The following is a 20,757-nucleotide window of genomic DNA, read 5'->3' on the forward strand; positions in this document are numbered from 1 at the left end:
TATTATACCAAATATTTTTTTCCGCTTTATTTCTATTTTAGTGCGTTTTTTTTTTAGTTATTTATAAAACAGCCTGCAGTCACAGTGAGAGTTTTTCGGGTGGTCACGTGATCAGAGGGTTTTACACCGACGTCAGAGAAACAGAGCTGGTGCCGACTAATGACCCTCACCGTGCTGCTGCATCTGAGCTCCACGTCTTACCTTTTAAAAGACACATATCCAACAGCGTTTAGTGTTGTCTTTAAGTTCTCACGCTTGTGTCTAAAAAGACACATTTCGGTGATGCAAACAGTGCTGGAAACGCTCAGGGAACCGTGCAGCTCCTGATAATGTTGCCCAGCTCGCATTAACAGACTATATAGCTAACGTTAATGCAACAAACATGTCGTCCCGCTGAAAAACAACTGGTGTTTTTTTTTTTGCGATCAAGTTTTCAGGTAAGTGGGTTAAAAATAGCAACAACTGGCGTGTTTTGTAACCTGTAACGACGGCGGTGTGACTCAACAGTGAGTGTATGGTGGCATTTTAATCTGCTTTATGCTGTCAGCATAGTTTTCCCTCCAGGGACCCATTTAGCTAGTTTTCAGTAAAAATGTGTGTATGTATTTGACAGATGCTGAGGACAGTGTTGCTGCTGTCTTTCCTGTCTGTGGCAATTACTGTTCTCACGATTTAAACAGGAAATAGTTGTCTTAATATGTTTATGAAGTGGTTTGGCAGTTTGTGTCACTGGGACTAAACTATTTCATGTTTAGACTTGTGTTTGAACGTGTCATGCTAATAGTTGCAGTGTCATGTATTTAGGGACACTTGACTGCTGTCAGGAGAGAATTGTGGGTTAGGTACATGTGATAATATGCAAGTGATTTTCCTTAAATTGTTATACAACCATTTCTGAAAACTTTAAAGCAAGATTGAATTTTAACTTGACTACAGAGAAAGAGAAAGTCCAGGCTGTATTTGTTGCTTATATCGCTGGTTCCCAACCTGGGGCACATGAACCCGATGGGGGTTCTCCAAAGCTTTGTTGGGGTTGTGGGGCCTTCTTGATTTTAAGGGGTGTTAGGGAAACTTTTTGAAATTATATACAGTTGGTCAGTATCTAGACATTTCATCCTTTTTTGTTAAAGAAAACTAAATTAACCCTTTTAAAGCTGATCACATTGGCTTATTATTTTCAAAAACACGGGAAGAATTTAAAAGTTAGAAAACTAGAAAAATAGGTATGTAAAAGATAGATTATTATTACAAATATACATTTCTCTATATGAATTTAATTATTAACTTATAATAATTTGCTCCTGTGTTGTTGTTTTTTTTTAAACTTATTTTCGGTCGATTTTTTTTGCAATTTGTGGGACATGTCTTACCAGGTTGTTCGGTGCCTTTTTAGTTTTCAAAATAAATAACATAATGTAGAGAATCAGAACAAAAGTAAATATATATATATATATTGCGTTGACTATTTGGATTAATTGTACAGTTTATCAGCTGCTCTGGACTTTTAGTGCTATCCATCAAATATAATATCAAATATCCATAAATATGTCACATAGTCAGGGGTTGTCAGTTCATTCAAATAAAAAAGGGGTTCTCTAAGGACACAAGTTGGGAACCACCAGTGGCTAATATGACCACATCAGGCATGCAGGCTGGCTCCATAGATCTTTGTTTGGTTGTCGTTCACAGAGCTCCATTGTTGTCCCAGAGTCTGTGTGTCTGTGCAGTTAAAAGTCCATTCATGAGGCCGAGTGCATCATCAGCACGCCATAGCTTTTAATGTATGGAGTTCCCCATAGAGGACACGTGCGTTGTGGAGTTTCTGTTGCATTACTGCACTGGTGGATGTGTATCTGTCTTAAATGTGTCTTTAACAAAGGCTCCATCTGTAAGCTTCTCATCAATATCATACCAGGAAATGGACTGCATCTTACATATGCCTTCAGTCAATATGGGATAGCACAGAAGGCCACCCTCAAGTGTATTTTCTATATGTGCGTGAGGGAGTCACTTATGAGTGGATGGTAGTTCGGGTGTGTGCTGTACTGTTGAAAGCTGTGGGAAATAACAGGACAAGGAAGAGCTGTGATTAGGCTTGCTGGCTTTCAGGTGTGTCATTGTGAGTAGAAGATAACTAAAATGTCACATTCACTCTCATGTTTTGCAACTTTTCCTACAAAGGGGATTTATTTAAGTCACGCAGCCGAGCCAGGACTCTTTTCTTTTACCCTGGTTCAGCTCAGCAGAAAGCAAACCTGAAGCTCAACTCAAAGTGTAATATTTCACCACTGTGTTTGAGGTGGATTTTGTCCAACCAGGGATCAGTCAGAGCAGTTTTGACTGTTGCACTGGGCCTTAAATGATATAACTGTAACAATATGACGGTTAATTCATATAAGGTTACATTAGGGGTGAATCGGCTGTTCTGGAGTTTTCCTGAACTTCTCAATGGCCATCCTGCCCTTGGTATACAGTATAGCAGCATCAGCTGACCTATTTTAAACTACTTAAATAAAGTAACAGAAGTGCGTTAAAATATAATGGAAAAGTTATTGAAACATTCTGACATTATAACATTTTGACGGTTGGCTTTGAAACAGATGGAGGCATTAATTTTGTGCGCTGTGGTACCACTATGTCACTCCTGATGGTGTCATTTGAATACAGTGAAGTTGATTTGTGTGTCTGATTATCGTCTTTCTGTCTCATATGCAAACTAAGGTTTAACTGTCAGTTGTTTAATGTGCTCTGTTATCATTGCAGTACAAACATGTAGTGCTGTCCCCACCCAGCAGTTTCTGGTGCACCCTAAAGCAGTGCATGTGACCCCTTCAGTTTAAAAAAATTTGGTTCGGATAAATGAGAAACACTTGGTGTTAGTGCTGTTAAAAGTGTGTGTGTGTTTGTGTGTGTGTTAGGTGTGGTGGTGAGCCCATGGAGAAGCCATTATCTTCAGGCAAAGCAGCGCTGGAGGAGAGGAAAGGCCTGGTGGAGGTATGTTTTCTGAGTAGTTATTTGACCTGTAGTGGCACTGGTGGAATAACATTAACAATGGCTCTGGTCTATTGAAGTGTCCCAGTAAACCATTCCAGAGAACCAGTATGGAAAAGAGCCTGTACTGCTAATCACAATGCTGTTATCAGTGTTATTGATTACACCTTACTTTTCAAGCAGACGTTTGACATGCCATTTACACAACACGTGGCTGTAAAAAGTATTTAATCCCTGTGACTTTTTAGAAATATTTTTTTCAAAAAACTTTTATGACATGCTATGACCCTTTTTTTGGTGAGATTTTAATGCTATACTATCCGGTGACTTTTTTGTGAATATTTTTTGCCATACTATACTATTAATTTTTTTGATATTATAATGCCATACTATACTATAATTTTTTGTGAAATTTTAATGCCACACTGAACTGACTTTTTATGAGATTTTAATGTCAAAATATACTAAGACTTTTTTATGAAAATATATTTTCATACAATACTATGACTTTTTTGTGAGATGTATTGCCATACTATACTATGCCTTTTTTTACATTGTTATGCCATTCTTTAACTTTGACTTTTTTTGTATTATAATGCCATAATGTACTACTTTTTTGTGGCATACTATACTTTTTTTTTTTTTTTTTTTTACATTTTTCTGACATAGTATTCAATGAATTTTTAAAATGAAATTTCAGTGTCACACTATACAATTACATTTTTAAATGCCATACTGTGCTGACTTTGAGTGTTTTTTTTTTTACCTTTTTGATATTTTCATGCCATATATATTGTGACTTTTTTATTTTATTTTGATGGTGTACTAAACTATTTTTTTAAACTAGTTTTTTGGCTTTTTAATGCCATACTATTCTGACGTTTTTTGTATAACCTTTATGCCATACTGTACGCTGACTTTTTTAATGACATTTTAATGTAGCTTTCTTCATGACATAGTTTTTATATACTGTAATATAACCTTTTTTTTTAACTGACATTTTTATGACATACACTACTATGACTTTTTGCCTTTTTTTATGACATACTATACTGTGACTTTTTGATTATTTGTGATTTCAGACCTTTTAATGTCATGCTTTTTTGATTTTTTTTGTGACTAAACTATACAATTTCTATGACATACTATACCTTGACTTTTCTGTGATATTTCTATGACATATTAAACTTGTGCTTTGACATTTTTATGTGACATACTATAGTATTGACATGTTTTTTTATGGTATATATTGTTGACATGTTTTTATTATATATAATTTTTTACATATACAATTACATTTATTTTCATGAAATCCTGATACCATACTATGCTAGACTTTTAAAGACATTTTTATAACACACTATACAGTCATTTTTTATGACTTATTGGAGTATGACTTTTTATGTAAATGTAATGGCACATTAAACTTTGACATTTTTATGACATACTATAGGGATTTCAGTTTGATTGCTTTGAAATTTTAATGATATACTGTACTGTGAGTTTATTGACATTTTAATTTTTTTGTGAAATTTTTATGCCATACTATGACTTAAAAAAACCTTTTTATTACATACACTACCATGACTTTTTTAAAAGACTTTTTATGACATACTATGTTGTGACATTTTATACTATAACTCTTTTGTGACATTTTTATGATATACTCTACTATGACTTGTTTGAATTTCTCATGCCATGCTATATTATGTCTTTTTTAACACTTGTCATACCATACTGTGACTTTTTATGACTTTTAAAAAATAGTTTTCCTGAATGATGGCCAATTTAGGAGCGAGCATATGACTGAAGGATATCTTTGGTTCTGCTGCACTGATTGTGATAGTTTGGGGTTTTTTTTTAACTCTCCAGTGTTATAGGAGTAAGATGAGAGATTGTTACACCCAGAGCTGACAATGATTCCAAAATTCATCTTTTCTTCAATTTGAGGGCATAAGAGGATGTCTTAATGATGGTTGGTTATCTGGTTGATGGTACTGGTTGCCATCCTGTTGGACTTACCTCAGAGTATTCATATTGATTCCATCTTGCGTCTGTGTTTGTCCTTCAGGATGGTGAGGTGCTCAGAGGTGCTGAGGGTGGAGAGGTGGCTCCTCAGACCCCAAGGAAGAGCAGCTCCTCTCGCTCCTCCCGCAAGAGCTTTCGTTTGGACTACAGGCTGGAAGTAAAAACTCAATTCATCCCCTAAAACACACTTATGACCCCGTCTTTCTTCACCTGTACTCATTATAGTAAACTCCTCAACATGCCATCTCAACAGCTTTCTTCCCTGTTGTTTATTGCATTTTGTATAAACCTGACATTTTTTGAAATGCACTTATTTTGTCATAAAAATGAATGGCTAAGATACAATTGTCCACTTTGACTGTAGGAGGAAGTGACAAAGTCTTGTCGGGACAAACATGGCCGCTGGGCCAACCCCTGGCCCACATGGCGGTTTCCTTCTTACACCACTCTGCTCAGATTCCTCTTGTTGGACAAAAATCACAGCAATATACCAACTAGTAAAGAGGTAGGTAATTGTTACATGAAAAATTAAAAAAACATTAAATAGAAATGTTCAAAAGTGATCCAAGTGTATTATGACTTTTTAATGCTTTTTCAAACATGCTATTGCCTTTTTATGTTACTTTAAACAACATTTTATACTATTGATTTTTGATTTTTTAATTTCATTTTGAGAAACATCATAGTATAGAATATTTTAATAAATGTCCAAAACATCATCAGATAGCATGTCGAAAAAATGAACGAAAGCACCCTACTATAGCGAAAAATGTCAAAATGTGACCTGTCCAAAAAAACAGCTGAAAACTACGTAAGATAGCATGTTAAGACATGTTATAGTATAGATTGTTGAAAAATATCCAAAAATATCATAATATAGCATGTAAAAAACATAACAAAATGTCATAGAATAGTGTGTGGAAAAATGTCAAAATATGACTGTGGTGAAAATGACAATATTTCCATTCAGAGAAGTGAACAAATAATGATAAAACAAAAGCAGCTGTCTTTTGGGTATTTTAATGAAGTCAAGAGAATAAAAAAAGAAAAAGGTTTAAAGATGAAGTTGGTAACTTTTGTCAAAATAACTTTTTGTCATATTTTTTTTGAAGAAAAAAAAAATTATGCCCCTCTGGCTCCTCCTGGAGTTGTTATTGGGATTTGTAGACTTCCTTATAATACATCTGTGGGAAAATTACAGATACAATGGCTGAAAAACAACCACCAGCAATGAAAAAAATGTGTCATTCCTCTGCTGACAGTGGCATACACGGTGAAGCCAAGAGTCACTGCAGATACTGAACTAAAGGGAATGTCAAAAGTGTCCAAGGATTTGGCCAAGTGGATAAATCAGGGGGTTAGTGTCCTTGAGGATGGTGGCTCAAGTCTTATATAGGACAGGGGACATTTACTTTTATGGCATAAATAAAATAACATATCAGCTCGTATATCTATGTGCTCTGCTGATATAAGTCATCGTACATACCTTGCAAAAAACACTTTAAAGACACACAATTGTCTCCTTGTCTCCTGAATTTTCATATTCTGAATTCTGAATTGTCCCTGCCAAGAAATTAGTTGATTATCGGCCTGACTCATATATCAGTTGAGTTTTCGACAGATGTCACCGCTGACACTGAGCTAAACGGATTGTCTAAAACACACATAGTGTCTGGAGGTTTAGCTCAGTGGGTAAGTCAGGTGGTTGGTGTGCCTGAGGTTGCTGGTTCAAGTCTCATCTGGGACAGACAAGTTTTGAAGGCTGCTTCCTTAGCACAGAGCTAAAAAGAACATTGAAAACATGTAAAGTGTCTGGAGGTTTGGCCTAATGGATAAATTGATTGGTTAGTGTTCCCGAAGTTGCTGGTTCAAGTCTTATCTAGAACAGGTGACATTTACTTTTATGGCATAAAAAAAGAGAAAAAAGGCTTACATATCTATCTGCTCTGCTGATATAAGTCATTGATGACGTACCTTGCCAAAAAACACTTTTAACACTTAAAAAGCACACAACTGTCTCGTCTCCTCAATTTTCATATACTGAATTGGTGTGCCTGAGGTTGCTGGTTCAAGTCTCATCTGGGACAGATAAGTTTTGAAGGCTGCTGCCTTAGCACAGTGCTAAAAGAAACGTCGAAAACACTTAAAGTGTCTGGAGGTTTGGCCTAATGGATAAATCAGATAGATAGTTTCCCTGAGGTTGCTGGTTCAAATCTTATCTAGAACAGGTGACATTTAATTTTTATGCCATAAATAAAATAAAAGCTCATATATCTATTTGCTCTGCTGATATAAGTCATCGATGACATATCTTGCAAGGAACACTTAAAACGGTTAAAAAACACACACAACTGTCTCTTTGTCCCCTTAATTTTCACTGACTCATAAATCAGTTGGGTTTTCAACAGATGTCACTGCTGATACTGAGGTAAAGGGAACGTCGAAAATACATTAAGTGTCTGGAGCTTTAGCTCAATGGGTAAATCAGATGGTTGGAGTTCCAAAGGTTGCAGGTTCAAATCTTGTCTGGGACAGGTGAATTTTGAAACTGGGATGAGAGACAGGAAGGACAGTCAAGAGGCAGGAAGTTGGGGGAAAGACAAGAAGCTAGGTTAGGTTAAGGGACAGAAAAGCCAGTCAGGTTACAGACAGTTGGGTTGTGAGACAGAAAGGACAGTCAAGAGAAGGGGTTGAGATGAGAAACAGGAAGTTGGGTTGAGACAGGAAGCTTAGTCAAGTTAAAACAAGTTAAGTTGAGAGACAGGAAGTTGAGTGAAGGTAAAAGATGGAGGTAGAGGACGAGAGTATAAGTGCTGAAAAATTTTATTCATGCCATAAAATACTGATTGTGATATTGCAGAACAAAATGAAGGCACGTAAAGTTGAGTGATATATCGTTTGCTAGTTTATCAATTCATCAGTCAAAATGATATATCACTCAACTTTATGTGCCATAATTTGTTCTGCAATACCATAATCAGTGTCTAAACTGTATGAATCTAAAGCCAAATAATATTTTATGGCAAAAAAAAAAAAAAATATCGGCTTATATATATCTGTCTAAAATTGACAGACGTCGCTGCCGATACTGGTTTTACCTGTTTCTGGACCACTTCACCTGTTTTTTGGCAAAAATTGCATATTAATCAATTTTAATGCCTTAAATTGTTCTGCAATATCACAATCAGTGTCTAAACTGTATTAAACTATAACCAAATGATATTTTATGGCATAAAAAAAATATATATATATCAGTTTATATATATCTGTCTAAAATTGACAGACGTCACTGCCGTTTTACCTGTTTTTACAGTTTAGACACTGATTGTGATATTACAGAACAATTTAAGGCATTAATATGCAATTTTTGCCAAAAAACAGGTGAAGTGGTCCAGAAACAGGTAAAATCAGTATCGGCAGTGACGTCTGTCAATTTTAGACAGATATATATAAGCCGATATATATATATATTTTTTTAATGCCATAAAATATCATTTGGCTATAGTTTAATACAGTTTAGACACTGATTGTGATATTGCAGAACAATTTAAGGCATTAAAACTGATAAATATGCAATTTCTGCCAAAAAACAGGTGAAGTGGTCCAGAAACAGGTAAAACCAGTATCGGCAGCGACGTCTGTCAATTTTAGACAGATATATATAAGCCGATATATATATATTTTTTTAATGCCATAAAATATCATTTGGCTATAGTTTCATACAGTTTAGACACTGATTGTGATATTGCAGAACAATTTAAGGCATTAAAACTGATAAATATGCAATTTCTGCCAAAAAACAGGTGAAGTGGTCCAGAAACAGGTAAAACCAGTATCGGCAGCGACGTCTGTCAATTTTAGACAGATATATATAAGCCGATATTTTTTTTTTTTATGCCATAAAATATTATTTGGCTTTAGATTCATACAGTTTAGACACTGATTATGATATTTCAGAACAAATTATGGCACGTAAAGTTGAGTGATATATCATTTTGACTGATGAATTGATAAACTAGCAAACGATATATCACTCAACTTTACGTGCCTTCATTTGTTCTGCAATATCACAATCAGTATTTTATGGCATTAATAAAATTTTTCAGCACTTATACTCTCGTCCTCTACCTCCATCTTTTACCTTCACTCAACTTCCTGTCTCTCAACTTAACTTGTTTTAACTTGACTAAGCTTCCTGTCTCAACCCAACTTCCTGTTTCTCATCTCAACCCCTTCTCTTGACTGTCCTTTCTGTCTCACAACCCAACTGTCTGTAACCTGACTGGCTTTTCTGTCCCTTAACCTAACCTAGCTTCTTGTCTTTCCCCCAACTTCCTGCCTCTTGACTGTCCTTCCTGTCTCTCATCCCAGTTTCAAAATTCACCTGTCCCAGACAAGATTTGAACCTGCAACCTTTGGAACTCCAACCATCTGATTTACCCATTGAGCTAAAGCTCCAGACACTTAATGTATTTTCGACGTTCCCTTTACCTCAGTATCAGCAGTGACATCTGTTGAAAACCCAACTGATTTATGAGTCAGTGAAAATTAAGGGGACAAAGAGACAGTTGTGTGTGTTTTTTAACCGTTTTAAGTGTTCCTTGCAAGATATGTCATCGATGACTTATATCAGCAGAGCAAATAGATATATGAGCTTTTATTTTATTTATGGCATAAAAATTAAATGTCACCTGTTCTAGATAAGATTTGAACCAGCAACCTCAGGGACACTATCTATCTGATTTATCCATTAGGCCAAACCTCCAGACACTTTAAGTGTTTTCGACGTTTCTTTTAGCTCTGTGCTAAGGCAGCAGCCTTCAAAACTTATCTGTCCCAGATGAGACTTGAACCAGCAACCTCAGGTATCCTAACCACTTGATTTACTCACTGAGCTAAACCTCCATACACCATGTGTATTTTAGACAATCCGTTTAACTCAGTGTCAGCAGTGACATCTGTCGAAAACTCGACTGATATATGAGTCAGGCCGTTCATCTAAGTTCTTGGCAGGGACAATTCAAATTTCAGTGTATGAAAATCCAGGAGACAAGGAGACAATTGTGTGTTTTTTTAAGTGTTTTTTGCAAGGTACGTCATCGATGACTTATATAAGCAGGGCAGATAGATATGTGAGCCTTTTTTTTCTTTTTTTATGCCATAAAAGTAAATGTTACCTGTCTTAGATAAGGCTTGAACCAGCAACCACAGGCACAATAACCACCTTAATTAGCCACTGATCCAAACATTCAGACACTTCACATGTAAGGTGATTGTATAAGGTAAATATAAGGTAATTAATTTGAATATATAAGAAAAAGGACAGTTTTTGTCTCTATGAAGCCATGTACAAAAAACAGCTCAAAACCAATTAAAATAGCATGTCGAGACACGTTATAGTATAGACTACTGAAAAAATGTCCCAAAACATCATAATATAGCATGTCGACAAAACGACCAAAAAAGCCATACTATAGTATGGCGAAAAATGCCAAAATGTGACATGTCCAAAAAACCAGCTAAAAACGACATAAAATAGCATTTTGAGAAATGTCTTAGAACAGAATATTGAAAAACAGCCATAAACGTCATAATATAGTATGATCAAAAATGTTAAAATAAGACCTGTGTAATCTCCATAGTTATGTATGAGTATCAGAGTTCATATACAGTTTCCCACCTCTGGCAGCAGGATTATTTTCCTTTACTACACAGTATTTATAGTTTCCAATGGAAACCTTGCCTAGCTCAGTAAGAGCTTATCCGGCTTTAAAGACCACTTTGACATAGCAGTTTGACACAACAGTTGTGTTGGTATGTAAAACCTATGTCAATGGGTTTACAAATCAACAAATAGAGAGGTCGTAGATCAAAGGTGGATGATGTAAAGGTAGCTTCTAACCAAAATACTTCAACGTACACAAAAGTTCTTAAAATACCTTTTTTATTTCTAAGATAGTAATTCATTCTGTTTTCCTTGTTTCTCCTCCTTGTGAAGGCTCTGGACAATGAGCTCCCAGTGATGGAACCATACTTTGTCCAAAACCCAGACCTCTCTGACTCTGGTCCTGGTCTGAGAGTCACCTGGCTGGGGCACGCCACAGTTCTGGTTGAAATGGACGGGCTGAATATTCTGACAGACCCGATTTTCAGCCAGAGGGCTTCACCGTTCCAATTCATGGGGCCCAAAAGGTACAGAGGGCCCCCGTGCACTGTGGAACAGGTTCAGTACCTCCCTCACTATTTTTTAACTTTCATTTCAATAATTCACCTTAAAAAATCAAACCTTTATCTTAGTATTTAACCCAGGCCATGTTTCTTCAGCTGCTTCCCTTATTCCACAGTTTCATTGTTAATCCTCCTGCCAACAGCTGCCCAGGATCGATGCTGTCGTCATCAGTCATTCTCATTACGACCATCTGGATGCTGGATCTGTGGCCAGCCTTAATGCACGCTTTGGAGGGGAGCTACGCTGGTACGTGTTGTGGATTAACAGTCACCTATAGTCATTTAAGGTCTAGTTTCATTCATATTTACCAGTTGTAGTTCATGCATTAAGTGCTCACTGTCAATGTGCATTATTAGAATATGCTTTAATTTCAGAATAATCACATGTAGCTTTTATATTGAGTGTGTGTCTTTCACAGGTTCGTGCCCCTGGGTTTGATGGACTGGCTGGTGAAGATGGGCTGTGAGAATGTGATGGAGCTGGACTGGTGGGAGGAGAACTGTGTCCCAGGTCACGATGATGTGACATTTGTCTGCACACCCTCTCAGCACTGGAGCAAACGCACTGCACTGGATGATAACAAGGTACTAAATTATACATGTGCTCGAGTAACTTTTTATGAAACAACCAGAAAAAATCATGCCGAAATATGAAGTTCTTGGATGTTTTTGGTTGTGTCTTCAACATGGTACACGATAATGCGTCTCAGTGTTCTATTCTATGTTGTTTCCAGCCATTTTTTTGACGTGTCATATTTTGACATTTTTGCCATAGTATAGTATGCGATTTTTGGTCATTTTTTTGACATGCTGAAATATGATGTTCTTGCTTGTTTTTGGTCGTTTCTTCAACATACTACACTGTAAGACATAGAAATGTACTGTTCTATGTTGTTTCCAGCCATTTTTTTGACGTGTCATATTTTGACATTTTTGCCATAGTATAGTATGCGATTTTTGGTCCTTTTTTTAGCATGTTGAAATATGATGTTCTTGGTTGTTTTTGGTAACTTCTTCAACATGCTACACTATAACACAACTAGATGTTCTATTCTATGTTGTTTCCAGCCATCTTTTTGACGTGTCATATTTTGACATTTTTGCCATAGTATAGTATGCGATTTTTGGTCATTTTTTTGACATGCTGAAATATGATGTTCTTGGTTGTTTTTGGTCGTTTCTTGAATATACTACATTGTAAGACATAGAAATGCACTGTTCTATGTTGTTTCCAGCCATCTTTTTGACGTGTCATATTTTGACATTTTTGCCATAGTATAGTATGCGATTTTTGGTCCTTTTTTTGACATGCTGAAATATGATGTTCTTGCTTGTTTTTGGTCGTTTCTTCAACATGCTACACTATAATGTGTCTCATTGTTCCATACTATGTTGTTTTCAGCCATTTTTTTGACATGTCATATTTTGACATTTTTGCCATAGTATAGTATGCGATTTTTGGTCCTTTTTTTAGCATGTTGAAATATGATGTTCTTGGTTGTTTTTGGTCGTTTCTTCAACATGCTACACTATAACACAACTAGATGTTCTATTCTATGTTGTTTCCAGCCATTTTTTTGACGTGTCATATTTTGACGTGTCATATTTTGACGTTTTAGCCATACTATAGCATGCGATTTTTGGTCCTTTTTTTGACATGCTGAAATATGATGTTCTTGGTTGTTTTTGGTCGTTTCTTCAACATACTACACTGTAAGACATAGAAATGTACTGTTCTATGTTGTTTCCAGCCATTTTTTTGACGTGTCATATTTTGACATTTTTGCCATAGTATAGTATGTGATTTTTGGTCCTTTTTTTAGCATGTTGAAATATGATGTTCTTGGTTGTTTTTGGTCGTTTCTTCAACATGCTACACTATAACACAACTAGATGTTCTATTCTATGTTGTTTACAGCCATTTTTTTGATGTGTCATATTTTGACATTTTTGCCATAGTATAGTATGCGATTTTTGGTCATTTTTTTGACATGCTGAAATATGATGTTCTTGCTTGTTTTTGGTCGTTTCTTCAACATGCTACACTATAACACAACTAGATGTTCTATTCTATGTTGTTTCCAGCCATTTTTTTGATGTGTCATATTTTGACATTTTTGCCATAGTATAGTATGCGATTTTTGGTCATTTTTTTGACATGCTGAAATATGATGTTCTTGGTTGTTTTTGGTCGTTTCTTCAACATGCTACACTATAATGTGTTTCATTGTTCCATACTATGTTGTTTTCAGCCATTTTTTTAACATGTCATATTTCGACATTTTTGCCATAGTATAGTATGCGATTTTTGGTCCTTTTTTTGACATGCTGAAATATGATGTTCTTGGTTGTTTTTGGTCGTTTCTTCAACATGCTACACTATAACACATCTAGATGTTCTATTCTATGTTGTTTCTAGCCATTTTTTTGACGTGTCATATTTTGACATTTTTGCCATAGTATAGTATGCGATTTTTGGTCATTTTTTTGACATGCTGAAATATGATGTTCTTGCTTGTTTTTGGTCGTTTCTTCAACATGCTACACTATAATGTGTCTCATTGTTCTATACTATGTTGTTTTCAGCCATTTTTTTGACATGTCATATTTTGACGTGTCATATTTTGACGTTTTTGCCATACTATAGCATGCGATTTTTGGTCATTTTTTTGACATGTTGAAATATGATGTTCTTGGTTGTTTTTGGTCGGTTCTTCAACATGCTACACTATAATGTGTCTCATTGTTCTATACTATGTTGTTTTCAGCCATTTTTTTGACATGTCATATTTTGACGTGTCATATTTTGACGTTTTTGCCATAGTATAGTATGCGATTTTTGGTCATTTTTTTGACATGCTGAAATATGATGTTCTTGGTTGGTTTTGGTAATTTCTTCAACATGCTACACTATAATGTGTCTCATTGTTCTATACTATGTTGTTTTCAGCCATTTTTTTGACATGTCATATTTTGACATTTTTGCCATAGTATAGTATGCGATTTTTGGTCCTTATTTTAGCATGTTGAAATATGATGTTCTTGGTTGTTTTTGGTCGTTTCTTCAACATGCTACACTATAACACAACTAGATGTTCTATTCTATGTTGTTTCCAGCCATTTTTTTGACGTGTCATATTTTGACGTGTCATATTTTGACGTTTTTGCCATACTATAGCATGCGATTTTTGGTCATTTTTTTGACATGCTGAAATATGATGTTCTTGGCTGTTTTTGGTCGTTTCTTCAACATACTACACTGTAAGACATAGAAATGTACTGTTCTATGTTGTTTCCAGCCATTTTTTTGACGTGTCATATTTTGACATTTTTGCCATAGTATAGTATGTGATTTTTGGTCCTTTTTTTAGCATGTTGAAATATGATGTTCTTGGTTGTTTTTGGTCGTTTCTTCAACATGCTACACTATAACACAACTAGATGTTCTATTCTATGTTGTTTACAGCCATTTTTTTGATGTGTCATATTTTGACATTTTTGCCATAGTATAGTATGCGATTTTTGGTCATTTTTTTAGCATGTTGAAATATGATGTTCTTGGTTGTTTTTGGTCGTTTCTTCAACATGCTACACTATAACACAACTAGATGTTCTATTCTATGTTGTTTCCAGCCATTTTTTTGATGTGTCATATTTTGACATTTTTGCCATAGTATAGTATGCGATTTTTGGTCATTTTTTTGACATGCTGAAATATGATGTTCTTGCTTGTTTTTGGTCGCTTCAACATGCTACACTATAATGTGTTTCATTGTTCCATACTATCTTGTTTTCAGCCATTTTTAACATGTCATATTTTGACATTTTGCCATAGTATAGTATGCATGATGTTCCTTTTTTGACATGCTGAAATATGATGTTCTTGGTTGTTTTTGGTCGTTTCTTCAACATGCTACACTATAACACATCTAGATGTTCTATTCTATGTTGTTTCTAGCCATTTTTTTGACGTGTCATATTTTGACATTTTTGCCATAGTATAGTATCACGATTTTTGGTCATTTTTTTGACATGCTGAAATATGATGTTCTTGCTTGTTTTTGGTCGTTTCTTCAACATGCTACACTATAATGTGTCTCATTGTTCTATACTATGTTGTTTTCAGCCATTTTTTTGACATGTCATATTTTGACGTGTCATATTTTGACGTTTTTGCCATACTATAGCATGCGATTTTTGGTCATTTTTTTGACATGTTGAAATATGATGTTCTTGGTTGTTTTTGGTCGTTTCTTCAACATGCTACACTATAATGTGTCTCATTGTTCTATACTATGTTGTTTTCAGCCATTTTTTTGACATGTCATATTTTGGCGTGTCATATTTTGACAATTTTTGCCATACTATAGCATGCATTTTTTGGTCATTTTTTGACATGTTGAAATATGATGTTCTTGGTTGTTTTTGGTCGGTTCTTCAACATGCTACACTATAACACAACTAGATGTTCTATTCTATATTGTTTCCAGCCATTTTTTTGATGTGTCATATTTTGACATTTTTGCCATAGTATAGTATCACGATTTTGGTCCTTTTTTTGACATGCTGAAATATGATGTTCTTGGTTGGTTTTGGTAATTTCTTCAACATACTACACTGTAAGACATAGAAATGTACTGTTCTATGTTGTTTCCAGCCATTTTTTTGACGTGTCATATTTTGACATTTTTGCCATAGTATAGTATGCGATTTTTGGTCATTTTTTTGACATGCTGAAATATGATGTTCTTGGTTGTTTTTGGTAACTTCTTCAACATGCTACACTATAACACAACTAGATGTTCTATTCTATGTTGTTTCCAGCCATTTTTTTGACGTGTCATATTTTGACATTTTTGCCATAGTATAGTATGCGATTTTTGGTCATTTTTTTGACATGCTGAAATATGATGTTCTTGCTTGTTTTTGGTCGTTTCTTCAACATGCTACACTATAATGTGTCTCATTGTTCCATACTATGTTGTTTTCAGCCATTTTTTGACATGTCATATTTTGACATTTTTGCCATAGTATAGTATGCGATTTTTGGTCCTTATTTTAGCATGTTGAAATATGATGTTCTTGGTTGTTTTTGGTCGTTTCTTCAACATGCTACACTATAACACAACTAGATGTTCTATTCTATGTTGTTTCCAGCCATTTTTTTGACGTGTCATATTTTGACGTGTCATATTTTGACGTTTTAGCCATACTATAGCATGCGATTTTTGGTCCTTTTTTTGACATGCTGAAATATGATGTTCTTGGCTGTTTTTGGTCGTTTCTTCAACATACTACACTGTAAGACATAGAAATGTACTGTTCTATGTTGTTTCCAGCCATTTTTTTGACGTGTCATATTTTGACATTTTTGCCATAGTATAGTATGTGATTTTTGGTCCTTTTTTTAGCATGTTGAAATATGATGTTCTTGGTTGTTTTTGGTCGTTTCTTCAACATGCTACACTATAACACAACTAGATGTTCTATTCTATGTTGTTTACAGCCATTTTTTTGATGTGTCATATTTTGACATTTTTGCCATAGTATAGTATGCGATTTTTGGTCATTTTTTTAGCATGTTGAAATATGATGTTCTTGGTTGTTTTTGGTCGTTTCTTCAACATGCTACACTATAACACAACTAGATGTTCTATTCTATGTTGTTTCCAGCCATTTTTTTGATGTGTCATATTTTGACATTTTTGCCATAGTATAGTATGCGATTTTTGGTCATTTTTTTGACATGCTGAAATATGATGTTCTTGCTTGTTTTTGGTCGTTTCTTCAACATGCTACACTATAATGTGTTTCATTGTTCCATACTATGTTGTTTTCAGCCATTTTTTTAACATGTCATATTTCGACATTTTTGCCATAGTATAGTATGCGATTTTTGGTCCTTTTTTTGACATGCTGAAATATGATGTTCTTGGTTGTTTTTGGTCGTTTCTTCAACATGCTACACTATAACACATCTAGATGTTCTATTCTATGTTGTTTCCAGCCATTTTTTGACGTGTCATATTTTGACATTTTGCCATAGTATAGTATCACGATTTTTGGTCATTTTTTGACATGCTGAAATATGATGTTCTTGCTTGTTTTGGTCGTTTCTTCAACATGCTACACTATAATGTGTCTCATTGTTCTATACTATGTTGTTTTCAGCCATTTTTTTGACATGTCATATTTTGACGTGTCATATTTTGACGTTTTTGCCATACTATAGCATGCGATTTTTGGTCATTTTTTTGACATGTTGAAATATGATGTTCTTGGTTGTTTTTGGTCGGTTCTTCAACATGCTACACTATAATGTGTCTCATTGTTCTATACTATGTTGTTTTCAGCCATTTTTTTGACATGTCATATTTTGACGTGTCATATTTTGACGTTTTTGCCATACTATAGCATGCGATTTTTGGTCATTTTTTTGACATGTTGAAATATGATGTTCTTGGTTGTTTTTGGTCGGTTCTTCAACATGCTACACTATAACACAACTAGATGTTCTATTCTATATTGTTTCCAGCCATTTTTTTGATGTGTCATATTTTGACATTTTTGCCATAGTATAGTATGCGATTTTTGGTCCTTTTTTTGACATGCTGAAATATGATGTTCTTGGTTGGTTTTGGTAATTTCTTCAACATACTACACTGTAAGACATAGAAATGTACTGTTCTATGTTGTTTCCAGCCATTCTTTTGACGTGTCATATTTTGACATTTTTGCCATAGTATAGTATCACGATTTTTGGTCCTTTTTTTGACATGCTGAAATATGATGTTCTTGGTTGTTTTTGGTAACTTCTTCAACATGCTACACTATAACACAACTAGATGTTCTATTCTATGTTGTTTCCAGCCATTTTTTTGACGTGTCATATTTTGACATTTTTGCCATAGTATAGTATGCGATTTTTGGTCATTTTTTTGACATGCTGAAATATGATGTTCTTGCTTGTTTTTGGTCGTTTCTTCAACATGCTACACTATAATGTGTCTCATTGTTCTATACTATGTTGTTTTCAGCCATTTTTTTGACATGTCATATTTTGACATTTTTGCCATAGTATAGTATGCGATTTTTGGTCCTTATTTTAGCATGTTGAAATATGATGTTCTTTGTTGTTTTGTCGTTTTCTTCAACATGCTACACTATAACACAACTAGATGTTCTATTCTATGTTGTTTCCAGCCATTTTTTTGACGTGTCATATTTTGACGTGTCATATTTTGACGTTTTAGCCATACAATAGCATGCGATTTTTGGTCCTTTTTTTGACATGCTGAAATATGATGTTCTTGGCTGTTTTTGGTCGTTTCTTCAACATACTACACTGTAAGACATAGAAATGTACTGTTCTATGTTGTTTCCAGCCATTTTTTGATGTCATATTTTGACATTTTGCCATAGTATAGTATCACGATTTTTGGTCATTTTTTAGCATGCTGAAATATGATGTTCTTGCTTGTTTTTGGTCGTTTCTTCAACATGCTACACTATAATGTGTTTCATTGTTCCATACTATGTTGTTTTCAGCCATTTTTTTAACATGTCATATTTCGACATTTTTGCCATAGTATAGTATGCGATTTTTGGTCCTTTTTTTGACATGCTGAAATATGATGTTCTTGGTTGTTTTTGGTCGTTTCTTCAACATGCTACACTATAACACATCTAGATGTTCTATTCTATGTTGTTTCTAGCCATTTTTTTGACGTGTCATATTTTGACATTTTTGCCATAGTATAGTATGCGATTTTTGGTCATTTTTTTGACATGCTGAAATATGATGTTCTTGCTTGTTTTTGGTCGTTTCTTCAACATGCTACACTATAATGTGTCTCATTGTTCTATACTATGTTGTTTTCAGCCATTTTTTTGACATGTCATATTTTGACGTGTCATATTTTGACGTTTTTGCCATACTATAGCATGCGATTTTTGGTCATTTTTTTGACATGTTGAAATATGATGTTCTTGGTTGTTTTTGGTCGGTTCTTCAACATGCTACACTATAATGTGTCTCATTGTTCTATACTATGTTGTTTTCAGCCATTTTTTTGACGTCATATTTTGACGTGTCATATTTTGACGTTTTTGCCATACTATAGCATGCGATTTTTGGTCATTTTTTTGACATGTTGAAATATGATGTTCTTGCTTGTTTTTGGTCGTTTCTTCAACATGCTACACTATAATGTGTCTCATTGTTCTATACTATGTTGTTTTCAGCCATTTTTTTGACATGTCATATTTTGACGTGTCATATTTTGACGTTTTTGCCATACTATAGCATGCGATTTTTGGTCATTTTTTTGACATGTTGAAATATGATGTTCTTGGTTGTTTTTGGTCGGTTCTTCAACATGCTACACTATAACACAACTAGATGTTCTATTCTATGTTGTTTCCAGCCATTTTTTTGACGTGTCATATTTTGACGTGTCATATTTTGACGTGTCATATTTTGACGTTTTTGCCATACTATGGCATGCGATTTTTGGTCATTTTTTTGACATGCTGAAATATGATGTTTTTGGTTGTTTTTGGTCGTTTCTTCAACATACTACACTGTAAGACATAGAAATGTACTGTTCTATGTTGTTTCCAGCCATTTTTTTTATGTGTCATATTTTGACATTTTTGCCATAGTATAGTATGCGATTTTTGGTCATTTTTTTAGCATGTTGAAATATGATGTTCTTGGTTGTTTTTGGTCGTTTCTTCAACATGCTACACTATAACACAACTAGATGTTCTATTCTATGTTGTTTCCAGCCATTTTTTTGATGTGTCATATTTTGACATTTTTGCCATAGTATAGTATGCGAGTTTTGGTCATTTTTTTTGACATGCTGAAATATGATGTTCTTGGTTGTTTTTGGTCGTTTCTTCAACATGCTACACTATAATGTGTCTCATTGTTCTATACTATGTTGTTTCCAGCCATTTTTTTGATGTGTCATATTTTGACATTTTTGCCATAGTATAGTATGCGATTTTTGGTCCTTTTTTTAGCATGTTGAAATATGATGTTCTTGGTTGTTTTTGGTCGTTTCTTCAACATGCTACACTATAACACAGCTAGATGTTCTATTCTATGTTGTTTCCAGCCATTTTTTTGATGTGTCATATTTTGACATTTTTGCCATAGTATAGTATGCGATTTTTGGTCATTTTTTTGACATGCTGAAATATGATGTTCTTGGTTGTTTTTGGTCGTTTCAACTTCAACATACTACACTGTAAGACATAGAAATGTACTGTTCTATATATTGTTTCCAACCATTTTTGATTTGTCATATTTTGACATTTTGCCCATAGTATAGTATGCGATTTTTTGGTCATTTTTTGACATGCTGTGAAATATGATGTTCTTGCTTGTTTTGGTGGTTTTCCTCAACATACTACACTGTAATGTGTGTCATTGATTGTTTCCATACTATGTTGTTTTCAGCCATTTTTTTTTGACATGTCATATTTTGACATTGTTTTACC

At 34.5% G+C, this 20,757-nt stretch overlaps 1 protein-coding gene across 2 annotated transcripts in view; it reads left to right on the forward strand.

Annotated features, from left to right (window-relative positions):
• napepld (N-acyl phosphatidylethanolamine phospholipase D) overlaps positions 1–20,757 on the forward strand; it is a 39,943-nt gene that overhangs the window by 1,192 nt on the left and 17,994 nt on the right. The window contains exons 1-7 of one of the 2 annotated variants that reach the window (XM_088072643.1): positions 106–437; positions 2,919–2,994; positions 5,063–5,176; positions 5,384–5,524; positions 11,018–11,242; positions 11,391–11,494; positions 11,667–11,832. In XM_088072643.1, the coding sequence (XP_087928769.1) occupies positions 2,935–2,994; positions 5,063–5,176; positions 5,384–5,524; positions 11,018–11,242; positions 11,391–11,494; positions 11,667–11,832 (810 nt within the window). In that variant the 5' untranslated portion in view covers positions 106–437; positions 2,919–2,934. Of the gene's footprint in view, positions 1–105; positions 438–2,918; positions 2,995–5,062; positions 5,177–5,383; positions 5,525–11,017; positions 11,243–11,390; positions 11,495–11,666; positions 11,833–20,757 lie in introns of those variants that run through there. The other variant, XM_088072642.1, reaches the window with a different exon arrangement.

This window comes from Plectropomus leopardus, chromosome 22, assembly GCF_026936395.1.
Source record: "Plectropomus leopardus strain MGB_pleo_1.0 chromosome 22, ASM2693639v1, whole genome shotgun sequence".
Lineage (NCBI taxonomy): Eukaryota > Metazoa > Chordata > Actinopteri > Perciformes > Serranidae > Plectropomus > Plectropomus leopardus.